At 40.4% G+C, this 16759-nt stretch overlaps 2 protein-coding genes across 2 annotated transcripts in view; one reads left to right on the top strand and one right to left on the bottom strand.

Annotated features, from left to right (window-relative positions):
- Nucleotides 1-82: 82 nt before the first annotated feature.
- LOC127155788 (basic helix-loop-helix domain-containing protein USF3) lies at nucleotides 83-11350 on the top strand. Its single transcript, XM_051098277.1, has 7 exons — nucleotides 83-200; nucleotides 831-919; nucleotides 1022-1086; nucleotides 2561-2592; nucleotides 2704-2786; nucleotides 2879-2975; nucleotides 3157-11350. The coding sequence occupies exons 3-7, from the start codon at nucleotides 1040-1042 to the stop codon at nucleotides 10002-10004; spliced, it is 7107 nt and encodes a 2368-aa protein (XP_050954234.1). The 5' UTR covers nucleotides 83-200; nucleotides 831-919; nucleotides 1022-1039; the 3' UTR covers nucleotides 10005-11350.
- A 326-nt stretch (nucleotides 11351-11676) lies between these two features.
- Nucleotides 11677-16759, bottom strand: part of boc (BOC cell adhesion associated, oncogene regulated) — a 39307-nt gene continuing 34224 nt past the window's right edge. The window contains exon 19 of the mRNA XM_051098641.1: nucleotides 11677-12798. Coding sequence (XP_050954598.1) covers nucleotides 12680-12798 — 119 coding nt within the window. The 3' untranslated portion in view covers nucleotides 11677-12679. The remainder of the gene's footprint in view (nucleotides 12799-16759) is intronic.

The raw sequence follows: 16759 nt of genomic DNA, 5'->3' as shown, positions 1-16759 counted from the left end.
GGTAACGCCCCTTCAGCGCTTCTTCGTGATCTGATTGGATACAATCTCATTTGTCTTCGCTGTGATTGGACAGAACGGAAATCCCGCCTCGCTGTTTTGTGACTGGCAGTTTTATGCTAGGTCAGATATGGAGTAAATTGTTCAGGATCAACAAAGTTTTGACGGGCATATCGTCAGCTCAAAGGATGGATAAGCAGTCGGTAGGTCCTTTTTAACCGACAGACCTGCTGACATGCTATGTTAACGAAATTAGTGATGCAGCTAGTTATCGAAAACCATGGTGATGTGTTAGCTGTCGTGTTAGCTCACCAGTTAACCACTTAAGCCATCTTTGTACCTTAAGGGCATACAAAACGAGACAGCTAAAAAGTTATATGTGTACAGTCAGCTATATTCTTCTCAGTTCGTGTTGTATTTATTTTCTCTCTTCAGGCTTAGAGCTCAACACAGATATAGTGTAGGTTTTCAAGCTAACAAGCTAAGCATGTTAGCCAGTTAAGTGTTAAAGAGCTTTACATGCTAGTGGTGACAGGCGAGTCAAAACTGGCTTTCTTGTATTGTATCTTCAATGGAATTTTGATTTAATAAACAAGCTCAGATAGGTGCAGCCTGTTTTGCTAACCTTTGACATGACAGTTTGATTCCTAGTTACTGTTTTGGGGACTTGCTAGTGTAAACAGTGTACATTTCATTTAATCTTAATGCGTCAAGATTTCCTACATGTCAAAAAGGTGTGCAGAATAAGCAGTCAGTAGTATTGTCTCATAGTCTTTGATGTAATGTCATTATGTAGAATTAAAAGCTGTTATTTTCCTTTCTCTTTATTGCAGTTTTTTATGGAGCATAGAAGTGCCTGGATCTATGATCTCCAACATTGTTGAGCTCATACAAATTATTGCTGCATGTTTAGTGCTGGAAGGTAATTTTGCATTTATTCCCAACCATAGCATATCCTCTTGCATATAATATAAGTTGCATTCTTTTCAAATGTGATTTTGTTCATGTGTTTTGGTATTAACAGGCTGTAAAGTGTGCCAGGATGCCGGAGATAGTACAGAATCAGACAAATAATCCAAAACCGCCACGGTACTGATAAATTCGTTTAAATCGTATACTGACTGCAATGGGAATTCTGATCGTACCCAATGAATTATTGCTTCATTAAATTTATAATTTTAAGGATATGTTTGTTTTATGGTTGATGCACCACTATAACAATAAGGTTCTGTAATTTTAATGCAATTAATGTAGTAGGTAACAATTAACTATAATATGTAACATTTATTCTAGGTTGATGATATTGTTTTATAAATTTACAGTAGTAAATGTATTGTGAAAGAGCATGACAATAAACAGATGTGTAAATTAACATTAACATACCTTAATATTCTTATAAAAAAAGCTGTGTACTATCAATCCTAATATCTAATTAATGTTAACCAATTGACCCTTATAGGAAAGTATTATCATTTTATGTTTATAGATCTTTGCATTAATTATATGCACACTACCGGTCAAAAGGTTTTGAACAGTAAGATTTTTATGTTTTTAGAGAAGTCTATTCTGCTCACCAAGACTGCATTTATTTGATCCAAAATACAGCAAATATTTTTACTATTTAAAACAACTTTTTCTTTTAATGTATTTTAAAATGTAATATATTCCTGTGATTTCAAAGATGAAGTTTTAGCATCATTACTCCAGCCACATGATCCTTCAGAAATCATTCTAATATTCTGATATGCTGCTCAAAAAAAACATTTATTGTTTTTTGTTGAAAACAGCTGAGTAGAAATTTTTCAGGTTTCTTTGATGAATAGATTCAGAAATTCAGAAGAACAGAATTTATCTGAAATAGAAATCTTTTGTAACATTATAAATGTCTTTATCATTGATCAATTTAAAGCATCCTTGCTAAATAAAGTATCAAATTCTATTATTTCTTTTCCAAAAAAAAGTGACTGACTCTATATACTGGCTAATAATATAGTGTATAATGTTACAAAAGCTTTTATTTTAGATAAATGCTGATCTTTGAGTCTTTCCATTCATCAAAGAATCCTGTACTCAACGTTTTAATAATAATAATAATAAAAATAATAATAATAATGATAATAACAAATGTTTCTTATACAGCAAATCAGCATATTAGAAAGATTTCTGAAGGCTCATGTGACACTGAAGGCTTCAGTAATGATGCTGAAAATGCAGTTTTGATCACAGGAATAAATTACATTTTAAAAATCTATTCAAATAGAAAGCAGTTATTTTAAATATTAAAAATATTTCACAATATTACTGCTTTTGCTGTGTTTTGGATCAAATAAATGCAGGCTTGGTTAGCAGGCCTGCTCGGAAGAGGCTTCTTTTAAAACATTCAAATCTTACTGTTCAAAAACTTTTGACTGGTAGTGTATATACATTATTATGCAGTAATTTTTTTTATTATTTTTTTTTATTTAATATAATAAGTTAGAAGTGTTCTCATGTTTACTGCTATTTCTTATTCACTTATGAGCCCAAGTTGTTTATCATTTAATCATTTCCTGTGAAATGTTAGGCGGAAGAAAAACAAGGAGATCCATAATGCAGGTGAGAAAGTATTCTGTTAATGCAACTGTTTTCAAACTTATTTTAATATTTAATTAATATTTTTATAAGTAATACCTTTGTATGCTATTACTTATTTCTCTTATACATCAGTGGAAAGACATCGTAAAGAGAAAATCAATGCTGGTATAAATCGGATTGGTGAACTTTTGCCTTGCTCTCAGGCCTTGAAACAGGTAAATGTGCAATAGAACTAGAAACTAAGCACAGTTTTTTTTTATTGTTTCTACAGAGTTTTCACTTTGTAATATCTTACCCCTCCTTACAGAGTAAAAATATGATTCTGGGAGAGGCTTATCGTTATATCACTGAGCTAAAGCGACAAAATGATGAAATGCTGCTTAATGGCGGAGACAAAGTCCAAGGTGAGACATGACTTCATTACAACAGTTAATTGTATAAATTAAGTGCGTTTGCATTACTTATTCCTTATGGGGACATGGTTTTATTAAGATAAGTACTGCATTAAATGCCTACTGATGCATTCCTCGTAAGCTTATGTGCAGTCATTCATTTTGACATCTGTGTTAAATATTGTTTCTGCAGCGGAAGAGATAAAGCGCTTACGGCACCAGCTGGAGGACCTGCGCAAAGAAAGTGCTCATTATATTGAGCTCCTCAAAGCTAATGGCATCAATTTCCTGGATGACCCCACTATACACTGGAAAGGGAAGCAGCGCTGTGCAAAAGTAGCCAAAGTCACTCCGACTCACTTGATGTCAAAGGGAATAATTGTTTACTCAAATGGCAACAACGCTTGTCCCACAAGCAAAGTCTCTATTCCACCAAATCCAGTTTCTCATCTTGATAAACAACCGGCAAATGCCATAACAGTCCAACCTGCATGCGATATTACATTGGGTACAGGCCAGACTGTTGGTATTACGAATGGAGCACCAGTAAATAAAGTTGTAGTCTCCTCTGCATCTTCACACATACCTGTAGCAACTCTTATTCCGGCTGTATCCAAGCCATGTCTTACAGTCTTGGAACAGTATTCTCCTCTGGCACCTACTACTCCAAGATTAAACCCTTCTATGAATTATATTACTGTTCAAGGTGTATGTCCCCAGGCTGCTGTCAGCACCCCACTCCCCCCACAACTTCAACCAGATAACCCAATCCCCAGTCTCACTTCTGCTACTTGTCCGACCACCCCTCTCAGACTTCAACATATGCTTAGCCTATCTACACTGCCTCAAGTTGTGATCAGTAACTCAGTGGTTCCTGTTGCTGCAGCCACTGAAACCCAATCAGTTAGCACTATATTACCAGCAAGCTCTACCCTTCTTAGGACCAGTGCAACTAGTAGCACTCAGACTACATGGACAACACTACAGCTTGCAGGAAATACAGTGCAACCTGTCTCACAGGCACTCGTCACAGATGGTGCCAGTATTTCACATAACCCTCAGCAACTTTCTGTATGTTCAGTTGGGACAAAACACCTTGAGGATCCGACTTCTATCCATTTGCAACCACAGGCTCCTGTGCAACTACAAGCCCCCGCACCACCATGCATTCCTGTTCAGCCATCTGGGCCAAGACCTCCTCAGATATATTCGACAGTTGTGCCATGCCCTCAGAGAGCAGTCGCACAACAGTCTTCAATTTTATCAGTGCCAGCCATTGTATCCCAAGCCGTAGTGGTCCATCAGCCTGTTGAAACGCAGACAGCACAGTTGACCCATCCCCAATCAACTGTTCGGGCACAACCTGCATTATTACCGAAACCTCAACTCAACTCCGCTCTGATGACGACCTGCAATGCCCCTCTACAACCTAAAACTCCAGTTCAGCCTGCTCTGCCATGCCAGCCTCATTCCCAACCTACAGTGGTGCCCCAAGCCCAGTCTGCCGTTGTGCCTCAGCTGCATCTCAGTGTGGTGCCTCAAGCTCAGCCAATCATAAATCCACCAACTCAGCCTGCCCTTGTGCCTCAACCACAAGCTGCCACACTGCCAGTGTTACAGACAATGCAGTTATTGCAGGTGAATTCTGAGGAAACACCAGTTGCAGTGACCTCTTCTCCAAGTAACTCACACGTTGTTATTCTGCAACAGGGAGGCTCATGTCCAGCACCACAGGTTCTCAGAGAGGACGTCACAAGTCAGACACCCTGCCAGCACATTGTCATAATTCAGGCACCTACTTTGACACCTGCACCACAGAGTCATCACACTGCCATTGTGTCAACTGCAACCCCAAGTTTATCCTGTCAAACGACCACTTCAAACCCTACCTGTGCAGCTAGCATGCAGGCAGCTGGTACAAAGCAGTTGGTACATATTCTTCCACGGCCCTTAACCCAATTGCAAGCACAAGCACCTCAGACTATCACTGTGAATGGACAAGTTTATGTTCTGCAGCCGGCAAAGTCACCAGATAAGGCAAACTCTCAATCTGGTCAAAGTGTAACTCAGATACTTCAGCCCACCTGTGAGGAACCCACCTCAAATGTTGCTATGAATTGTTTAGGTGCTCTAACTAGTCTTAGTCAGAGCATTTCAAAGGTCTCAAGTCAAAGCAATGTGCAGATATACTCCATTGCTCCACCTTCGTACACTACTGTGCAACCACTTCCAGTGTGTGGTTCAGAAGTCAGTACTTCTGAAACAGTTCTTTCTGCCTCTGTTCCTGTATCATCAACTGCTGCTGGCAGTGCAGTTAAAATTCTGCCAAAGAAAGGTTGTGGTACTTCTGAAAAACAATCCAGACAAAGCTCAGTCAGGAAAACTCGAATAGTTAAACGAAAGGAACCTAAACCTGGGCGAAGGTTGTGTAGAATTGCTGTCAAGAGTAAGGCATTTGCTGCAGATGATACATGTTCTGAGTTATCCACTGTAGCAGCGGGTGTTGATTCGGTAAATTCTTTGAATAAAGATACTCATGATGTTAACATGAAGAGAGGACCTGCCCCTAACAGTGTTAGTTCCACATGCACTAGTTCTGCAATCATTAGTGTCAGTTCCTCCAGTGAAAAATCCGCAGACAGTTCTGTCACACCTTCAGTAAATGAATCCCCTGCCAAGCCCACAATGGCAAGTGGAGAAGTTTCAAAGACTAAAGCAAAATCTATAGATGATGACCACTTGCATAACAATGTAACAGTTAGTAGTGCCAGTACTGTAAATTCTACTCAGGGTAACGTGGTTGTTTCTACAAATTGTGTTAGCTTGAGTAAAGAAATCTTTGCTCCAGATATTGGACCCCAGCTTAATTGTTCAGTGGTTAGTGCTGCTCCGTCATCACAGTGTAACTCTGTGGATACTGTTGTAACTTTGTCAGTTGCCTCATCAGATGTTCATGTTAACTCTTCATGCAGCGTGACATTTTGTAGTGAAACTACTGATCAGAATAAGGTGAGTAGCAGTAATGTTTGCACCAGCAGTGAAGGCAGATCAACAGAATCAAGACCCAGTTTTACAGAGAGTTCCTCTCCACTGACCACTGTAAGCTCTGCCCAGAACAGTTCAAAAGGGAAATCTGTTAGTTCAGACCTTTGTCGGCCTCCATTACCAAGTAATATACCTGCAAGTCAACCATTAGGCATCAGTGCTAATTCAACGGAAGATGGGCCAATGGTTTCCATCATGCCAAGTCAGCCACAAGATAAGTTAGTTGCTAGAAGAGAAGAGTTGACCGACTCTTCTCAAAATCAGACATCATTTATTGTGCCCTCAACTTCAGCTCCTGGCTCAAACACTTCTATGTTAACTCAATCTGTTCAGCTTCCAGAAACTTCTAGAATTTCGGACACTTTTAAGTCTCTAAAACGACCATCCACAATGAATATGTCCATGACAACAAGTAACCAAGGGAATTGTGCAGACTTCAAGTTGCCTGAATCAAATATGAACACACAACCTGGCAAAGATGGACAATCTGATGGTGCCACAGAAAAGGATATGACAGAAATAGGCGCTTTTGCACAAAAAGAAACCGTTACTCCACAACAAGTATGTACACTGGAAAATGACTCCTTTGATCCTCCAATGGGAACCAGTAGACAGACTGATTCGCCTCTTGCAGGAGGTTCGGGTGGCAGAGGATTTTCTGTTGCATCATTGCTTCCAGCAGGCCACAACATAAATGCCTCTTCAAGTACATTCGGTGCATTCACCTTCACTTCTGAGCAGGCAGAAATATTAGCAATGGCTGCAAGAGCCATATTTGAACAGGACAGCCCAGGCAAGAGGGCTGCTGGGTGCAGTGTTGACAATCCAACAAGTACTGCTGCTGCCACAGGGTGGGACCTTCCAAAAATGCAGCCAGCCCTGTCTAACAAGGATAGTGTGACTGACCAGCAGGTTAAACTGACAAAGCAGGCTGATTTACCTGTGTCAGAAACTTCATCTCAGGTCTCTGCTCGAGTTCCTCCTGTTGAGCCTTTAGCCAGCAGTACTGCTGGCATCAGACTTCCACAGAGCATAGCCTACTCGCAGTCTCAGCCTAGTGCTGTCACCAGCCTTAATGTTAATAACCTCATCAGACCAAGCTCTAACCAGCCTTATCCAGGATCACCCAATCTTGCACAGCAGGTTTCTGCTCCATCGTCAGGAGGTGCTGCCGTTATGGTGACTCAGTCTTCCTCACAAGTTCCCCCAACCTGTTCTGGCCCTAATGAATATGCACCTTTAAAGAATGCTCTGATGCGAACCCACGTTGGTATTGGAATAGTTGAACGCCACCAGAAGGATATGCCAAAAAGGTCCGCCCAAGATGACCTTATTCTTCCAAATAAGCGTTCAAAACCATGCCCACCAGGAAATGTTGCAAGAGTGGACATCAAGGCTGCAGATCACGTGCAAATGATGGTTGGTCAGATGCCTTCAAGTACTTCTGCAGTTATGCCAAGGAATCACTCTGATGGTGTTGGGTCTCTGTTTTCCGGTAATACTTTCATGAGCACTGTGCTCCGCCCAACAGAAGGACACTGCTCTACTCAGGTGCCAACACATGAACAAACTCAGCCAAGTGTGGTGCACCTGCAGCAAGGACATGCACAGCATAATGCACCGCAGTCTGGGCAGAACTTAGGTGGAAACCCCTACCTCAAACACCAACAACAACAACAAGAACAAAGACACCTTTACCAGCTTCACCATCACCTGACACAACCAGAATCCCAGATCCACAGTATTCATCAGAGAAGCCTTCTGCAAGACCAACACGTGCAAAAAAAGAGAGGAGTGGTGCGTGGTGGACAGACCGCACCAAATGTTGGTTTGCAGAAGCAACATCATTTGGAAAAGAGTGGCGTGCAGCATCAGCAACAGCAGCCTCCTCAGCAACACCAACAACAGCAACAGCAGCATCCACAACAATCCCAGCAGCATCAACAACAACAGCACCATCAACAGCAGCAATCGCAGCAGAAAGCACAACAGATTCAACAGCAGCAACAGTCGCACCAACAACAACAGCAGCAGATGCCACCACAGAATTCACATTCACGTCATCAGCATCTTCAGCAGCAGATTCAGCAGCAGCAGCACTTTGGGGCTAGGCAGGACAAAAACTGTGAGGCTCAACAGGCAGGTCAGAGGGCACATCAAAACAATCACTTGGGTCAGCCAGAACGTCAGTCAGGACAGGATCATGGGGCTATGCAAAGACTAATGGGGTCTCGTTCAATGGAGCAACAGCAGTTGACCTCTCAGGCTAGTAATTCTGTTTCACGTTCTTCGGATCTTGCTTGCACTTCATCACGGCAGGAGCGCCACCGTCTCTCTAGCTACTCAGCAGAGGCTCTGATAGGCAAGAGTCCTGCTACTGGTGAACAACGTATGGGAGTTCATCTGCAAGCACCTCGAAGCAATGCACAGGACCAGTCAGAATTACGAGGCTATGTTGATTCATCACGTGGTAAGGGTAACATTACTCATAATTCTCAGAACAGGCTACCCCCTGACCATGCAAATAACGCGGACTCCCAAAGAATACCAGACTGTGGACCTTTCAAGGCTCTGGTCAGTGGGCATCAGCTAAGTAACTTTGAAGTGCAAGTATCTCGAAGTGGTGACATGTCCAGCAAGTCTGTACCTCAAATCCAGAGAGGTCCTCAGCCACAAACAGGATTTAGAATGGGTGCAGGTCCTACAGGGGACGGGCGTTCACGTGGAACATATTCAGCTCCGCATCCTGTTGCTCAAGGTGTACACATTGGAGCAGGATTGACACGAGAACAGGACGGATGCCACCAGAGCTTTATGCAAAGCCTTTTGGCACCTCATATTCCTGAACAAAATGGGCACCAAAGGGCACCCCAAGGCTGTACCCCAGGGAGTATCGAATACAACTGTGTTCCTGGGACCTCTGCTGGAGAACTTCAGGCTAAATCTTCTAGTCCTAATTTGCACCCTGCACAGAAAGCTGCTCCCATACGTCTAGGGGACAACAGCAAAGGCCATATTTCTCAGGTCAGCGCAAATTTGCATGGTCCACCTGTGAGGACGGGTCCACCCCATCCTCCAACACCACACAGCAGTTCAGACACAGGACGTACACAAGGCTCAACCAGGTCACTCTCTGTTAGCCAACGCCCCCATCATATCGGACCAGATCCACAAAGCACAAAGATTCGTCCGGGAGATCGACCACGGTCAGGCAACTTGAGACCGGGAAATCATTTTGAACCAGAAAGTTCTTTGCCTCTTCCGTCAAGTGGAGGAGTGATCCTTGGCCGGACACAAACAGGAAGCGAAGCAAGAAGAAGCAGCATTGTGCGCTTCATGGCAGATGGTGCACAGGTCGGCAGCGATAATAATTTAGTGTCCGATCGCTGTGCCGTGTCCGATCTCACCCAGAACTTTGGCTTTCCCTTCATTGCTGAAGGAGGAATGAACCCACCGCCTCCCATCAATGCCAACACGTCTTTCATCCCGCCGGTCACGCAACCCAGTGCCTCTCGCACCCCAGCCCTCCTTCCTGTGGAACCTCAGAACACTCTACCTTCTTTTTATCCCTCATATTCCCCTGCAGCTCATCCCAGCCTTCCAAGTGAGATTCCTTTACAGTATTTCTCCAACCAGATGTTTACAAGTCCAAGCACTGACAAAAGTGGCAGTGCACCACTGAACAATCGTTTCGGTTCTATTCTTTCTCCCCCTCGACCTGTGGGTTTCGCACAGGCTAGCTTCCCACTTCTCACAGATATAACACCAATGCCGATCGCTAACTCTTCAGGCATCACACCTCATTTATCCAACTTCAACCTGACCTCTTTGTTCCCGGAAATTGCCACAGCAATGCCTCCCGATGGCTCCTCTATGCCTATGTCACCTTTATTGTCTCTTGCCAACACTACTTCCTCAGACTCAAATAAACAATCTAATCGCCCCGCCCACAACATCAGTCATATCCTGGGTCATGATGGGACTTCTGCTGTTTAAGGTTTCACCTCTGCATAGAGTTTGTAGGGGATGGCCATGGTGTAAAGACTTTTAATTCCTCAAAAGCAAATAAAGTGCGGAATGTTCTCAGCTCCCAAGTCAGGATGACTGGAACTATGGGGGGCAGGTGAAATATTGCATTATGTCTGTTAGCCTTTGCTTGGTTTCTTTTGCGTTGTTTGCTAATAGTTTGGGATGTCATGGTTCTACATGATGTATAACTTGTCTTTATTTTTCTAAAAGGGATAGTCCACCAAAAAATGAAAATTCTGTGATTAATGACTCACCCTCATGACACTTCAAACCTGTAAGACCTTTGTTCATCTTCCGAACACAAATTAAGATATTTTTGTTGAAATTCGAGAGCTTTCTGACCCTGCATAGACAGCAAGGGTCCTTCCATATGCAAGGTCCAGAAATGTTGTAAGGACATTGTTAAAATATTCCATGTGCATCAGTGGTTCAACTGTAATTTTATGAAGCTACGAGAATACTTTTTGTGCGCAAAGAAAACAAAAATAACTTTATTCAACGATTTCTCTGCCAAGACAGTCCTTCGCCTTTACAGAGAATACCATGGCATATGCGTGTGATGTTGCTAATGTAGAACAAGCATCGTGGTACTTGCTGTAATGGCGAAGGACTGTCCCAGGAGAGAAGAAATTGTTAAAAAAAAGTTTTTGATTTCTTTGCGCATAAAAAGTATTCTCGTACGTAAAATTACAGTTAAACCACTGATGTCACACTGACTATTTTAACGTTCAACGTTTCTGGACCTTGAATGTGGAAGGTCCCTTGCTGTCTATGAGGGTCAGGGAATTCTAGGATTTCATCAGAAGTATCTTAATTTGTGTTCCCGAAGATGAACGAAGGTCTTACATGTTTCGAACAACATGAGGGTGGGCAATTAATCAAAGAATTTTCATTTTTGGGTGAACTAACCCAAAAACTGCTCACATTGTTTAATAGAAAAATAAACTTGTCTGTATGTACTTTTACTTTGTAGCAACAATGAGATGTGAAGCAAAAAAGGTTGTAATTTTGCATTTAACGCTACAGTAGATATATCTGAGCTGTTTTGTAAAGTATCGGTTGTTTTTCAAAATTTAAAAAAATATTTTTCCATCTTTAAAATGTTTCTCCGGCAGAATATCATTCCAGAAGAACTTTCACTTATTTATGAAAATGGACGTGTGGTCTGTAGATATTTGTAAAAATGGAAAATTATTAAAGTTTCTATCTAATGAAGTTGAAATGTTTGTTTCTGACTGACTTTTGTGCCCAGCTGATTCGGAGGGCATAACAAGGTACTTTTCTCTCACGCTGCTTGTTTTAGCATGTTAAATCCACCAGATGTCAGTACCATTCAAAGATTTTGTCAAACTGCTGCTTCTGAATGGAAAGCTGTTGACAAAAAATAAAATATGGAAAGAACTGTCCATTCCTACAACCTGTGGTGTGAAAAGGGACTTGGAAACTTGAACCACTTTAGCCATTTAATTAACATTAACTGTCAGACTGGTGGTGTAGTTCTTCTACTTCTGTGAATTGGAGAGGGTCACAACATTGAGACCAGCTGGTTAAAACTTAAAAAGTAGCTCAGATCCGTAAACTAGCATTTTTCCAAACATGCATAAAAGATGAAACCGACAAGAGAAAATATGATTTCTTAAGCTTTATTTACAGGCAATAGTGCTCAATCCATGTAACCATGCAGCTACATTTCTAGAATATGTTGGAGATTGATCATTTCCTTCATGTTTCGTGTTTACAACAGTGGGAAGAAGCTAATACTGATGCGGGAGAACTGCAGATCTCCAAAGTAAAAGTACAACTATACAAGCAGACTACATCAAACCAGTTTAAAATATAAAACTCAGCATATTGCAGGTAGGCATGTTCATTTTAAGAATGTCTCGCATCCAGGCTACTGAAAACAAAAAAATAAATACCTACAATATATGGTCTCTTTTTCATAGTCAATATTACTACACAGAATGCATATACTTTGCATATATTTGTTAACATTTTTGTTAATGATGAAAATAGATAAATCTTAGTAACATATGTACAAAGCTGTAAAAGACAGACAAGATGTACAAACTGAGGAGGACGCACCTGGAACAAGTTACAATCAAAAGATTCCTAAATTGTTTATTTGTTGTGTATCTGAGTATTTAAATCTCACAGTAGCATCTACATGCCATAAAGCCATTAAATGTATGTGGATACAACATACTGTGCATAAAATATGTATGCATATAAGGCTACAAATATTTTTGATGCAAAGTGTTTTGAAACAGTCAATTGTCCCCAAGCACTGCACAACATTCTTAATGAATGGATCATAGTCATATTTCCCACTGGCTGTACTTCAAACATCAACAGATGCTTGCCAGTGGAAAATCTGGAGCTTATTACTGATACTGTATGTATGGTGTTGAGGTGTCAGGTTGTTCGTATCTCACATAAGGATCATTTATACAGCATGCTTATTAAAACGTCCTGGTGGTAACAGACAAACATACCAAAATACGTATTACATCTCGATATAAACAACCTATATATACACATTCAAAAAAACTGTATTATGTACAAATACATAAATATATAAATATAGCATCTGTTATACAAAAATAAATATTTTCTTTTTTCCTTTCTTTTTTTAAACAATTTCATCCGTCTTTTGGATCATGTGTCCTTTGTTCCTCAAGTGTTGTTCCCACTTCCTGTTGCTCAGCATCTTGGAGCAACCGGTTCACGCCAGCATCAACTGTTGTTAACAGGGACAAGTCTGTGGGGGAAAAAAATACTGCATTCAGTCACACTTTTTGAAACATGTAGGTACTTTTAACATTGCTTTTATTATAAAACACTACTAGTCAAAAGTTTTTGGACAGTAGTATAGGAGACAGAAGACTGTCCTCTATTAATTGTCATAAATCTCCCGGCCCAGACATGATCCCTCCAAGAATCCTGAAGGAGTTTGCATGTGAAATCAGCAACCCCATTCGTGACATCATTAAAGGAGAACTCCACTTCCGGAACAACAGTTTACAAATAATTTACTCACCCCCTTGTCACCCAAGATGTTCATGTCTTTCTGTCTTCAGTCGTGAAGAAATTATGTTTTTTGAGGAAAACATTTCAGGATTTTTCTCCATATAATGGACTTCACTGGTTCCCCGATTTTGAACTTCCAAAATGTAGTTTAAATGCAGCTTCAAAGGACTCTAAACGATCCCAGTCGAGGAAGAAGGGTCTTATCTAGTGAAACAACCTGTCATTTTTTTCGGAAAATAAAAAATTGTATACTTTTTAAGCTTATGTTGCACAGGCTCTGGGATGCGCGTTCATGTACTATTGAATCACGTCGAAAGGTCATGCAGAATGTAGGCGGAACCACAGACCCAGTGTTTACAAATGAACGCGCAAAGACTAAGAAAGTGCAAATAAGTCGAACGCTGTTTACAAACAAAAATGTACAACAATATCGGACAATTCTGAAGTTGTAGGAGAAAACAACATGCAGTTTTCGACATACTCTACCACAGACAATGAACTTGTGGTGATTCGAAGACATGATTTGTAGTAGTGATGGGAAGTTCGGATCATTTTACCGACTTGGACCTTTGAGTCTCGTTCAGCAAAATGAACAAATCTTTTTTCGAGTCATTTCATTCATTTTAGCAAAATCAGTATCACGTGACAGCCCCATAAGATAAACAAACGACTCAAAAAACCCAAAGACTCGAAACAGGTGAACTAATTCCAGTACAGAACCTAATAGGATGTTGCGCATGCGCAACTGAACAAATCACTCCCCGAGACGACTCGTTCTTCCCGAGTCACATCAAAGATTCGCTCAAGATGAACGAACCGTTCAAGAACAACCCGTGGACGCGCATCCCAGAACCTGTGCTACACAAGCTTTTGTGCTTAAAAAGTATACAAATTTTTTTTTTTCAAAAACAATGACTGATCAATTCGTTAGATAAGACCATTCTTCCTCGGCTGGGATCATTCAGAGCACTTTAAACTGCATTTTGGAAGTTCTAATTTGGGATACCAATGAAGTCCATTATATGCAGAAAAATCCTGAAATGCTTTCCTCAAAAACCATAATTTCCTTACGACTGAAGACAGAAAGACATGAACATCTTGGATGACAAGGGGGTGAGTAAATTATTTGTAAATTGTTGTTCTGGAAGTGGACTTTAATAGCTCCCTTGCGGAAGGTGTTGTTCCTACACAATGGAAAGAGGCTACTGTTGCACCTATACCAAAATCTGCCCCCCCGATATTGAGAAACTGAGGCCAATTTCATTAGCATCTCAGCAGCGAGAAATTTGTTGAGGAATGGATCTTGAACGATATCACACCAAATCTAGACCCTATGCAGTTTGGCAGTCGACAGAACCATTCCACAACTCACAATCTAGTTAGCCTGATGGATTCTGTGTTTAAGGCCAGCCAAAAACCAAGTTCAGTGTGCACTTATTCCATGGATTGGTCATTTTATGTCTAATCGTCCTTATCAGGGATTTCTATCTGATTGGGAGTATTCCTCATGTGGAGTTGCTCAGGGAACCATACTGGGGCCCATAATTTTTCTAGCACTGATTAACAACACACTCCAGAATCAAACTGACCACTGGAAGTACGTGGACGATTTAACCATGGCACAGAGGTGGAGGTCTCACCAGCCCTGTACTCTTCAGCAGACATTAAATGATCTTGGCAACTGGGTGGAGAAACATAAAATGAAACTCAACTCGAAAAAATGTCCTACAAGTTACCCGACCAACCCGGCCATCACTTTCTATAGATCAGAACACTTCTGAAACTCTGTTGAAGTTTTAAGGGGTTACCATCCAGTCCGATTTAAAGTGGAATAGTCAAGTAGATCACATGTTGTCCTCAGCCAACCAGATCAAGAACTGGTTATCATCTATACAGGGTATGTGCGCCCTGTGTTAGAGTACGCAGTTCCTGTTTGGCACAGTTCATTGACTAGTGATCAAGTTAAACCGTTGGAAAGTGTGCAGAAACAAGTCTGTAAAATCATACTGGGTCAAAGGTACCAAGGATATTCCGACGCCCTCTCCCTTCTTGGATTGTGTCCACAAGCAGAGAGACGAGTCCAACTGTGTCTTGATTTTGCTAGAAAGTTATACAAGCCTAGCTTTAGAGACTGGCTACCACCACTCAGGGACAGTGGCGGCTACTGGTCTGTCAAATAGGGGAAGCTCATTTTCGGCCTACATCATAAAATTGTCTATTTATTTATTCACAAGAATGTGCCTTATTGTCATAAGTAAGTCACAATGCAAACAATTGTAAAAAAAAAAAGCTTTAGTTTTATTATGCAAAATATGATGTATTTTTTCTTTTAGTCAGATGCTACTATATAGTATAAATATTTTGCAATTTAAATAAGGTTATTATGGAGATTTATTTATTTATAAAGTATTTTAATAGAAATATAAGGTTTCATTATGTTATGTTAAAATTTTTCAAGATTACTATATATATATATATATATATATATATATATATATATATATATTAATTTATAGTCATCCTCCATGTTAATATTTAATGTAGTAATCTATATATATATATATTGATTACTACATTAAATATTAACATGAATGAATGAATGAATGAATGAACGATCTAAAAAAAATATTAAACTCTGTAAAAGTGAAACAAGGAATGTGGTGTATAATTGTGTGAAATGTATGATGAAAATCAAGCAATTTCGCCAAGCAAATATAAAGAAATAGGTTGCAGCAGTTTTTATTTCGACTGAACTTGAGAAATCCGCGATGGGACTGAGCGCGAATAGCTTCAGCGATTCCTTATAGTACAAAATCGCTGTCAGTCAAAAGGAGATGCAATCTTTCGACAGACCCTCCAATCATCACGCAGAAGCTCGGAGTCCAGGCCAGCCCACTCCTCATTTGCTCCTCATTCACCCCCAGAGACGCTGAGCGTCCGTGGGCGGGACATAATCGCAGCGTTTATCCAATGACCGTCTAGTTTCAAAGCACTGAAAAAAAACGTTCAAAGCAGCCGCATTGAAGTCAATGGACGCTGGGCTTCAACGGGGAAATGCACTGTGACGCTACGGGAATGTATGAGAAGAAAATCAAGTCAGCCGACCTGCTATATCTAACTGATTCTGAACGAACTCGTCTTTGAGATGAACGTTTTCTAACGCATTTTTAGTCAATAAAATGTTAATACAATAGTACATAATTTGACCATTAATTTTGTGACATTATAGGGGAAGCTGAGCTTCCCTTGCAGTCTTAAAGAAATCGCCACTGCTCAGGGAGCAGTTGACCGGATGCCAGACGAGGAACTCAGATAAACTGACAATCCCCAGGTGTCGAACAGAAAAGTACAGATCACCTATTCCATATGTGTAGACTTTTAAATGACTATGGACTTTAAAAAGAACCATGTGTATTCGTATGATGTATTTTAGTATCTTCTCTTTTTTTAAATTTCCTATTTTAGTATGGAGTAAATTGGTATTGACATTCTATTGTAACAGCAAAATAATTCAGTGTATGAATGACAAACGTCCTTAGGTACCTGTAATCATGCTGCAAAGTCAAAGATGTTTAAATGTTTCTCTTCTGCTCACCAAGCCTGCATTTATTTTATTCAAAGAACAGCAAAAACAGTACAATTTTTAAATGTTTACTATTTAAAATAACTTTTCTATTTGAATCTATTTTAAA

The sequence above is a fragment of the Labeo rohita genome, chromosome 24 (genome assembly GCF_022985175.1).
Source record: "Labeo rohita strain BAU-BD-2019 chromosome 24, IGBB_LRoh.1.0, whole genome shotgun sequence".
In the NCBI taxonomy this organism is placed as follows: Eukaryota; Metazoa; Chordata; class Actinopteri; order Cypriniformes; family Cyprinidae; genus Labeo; species Labeo rohita.
This window is presented reverse-complemented; position numbering and strand designations above follow the sequence as displayed.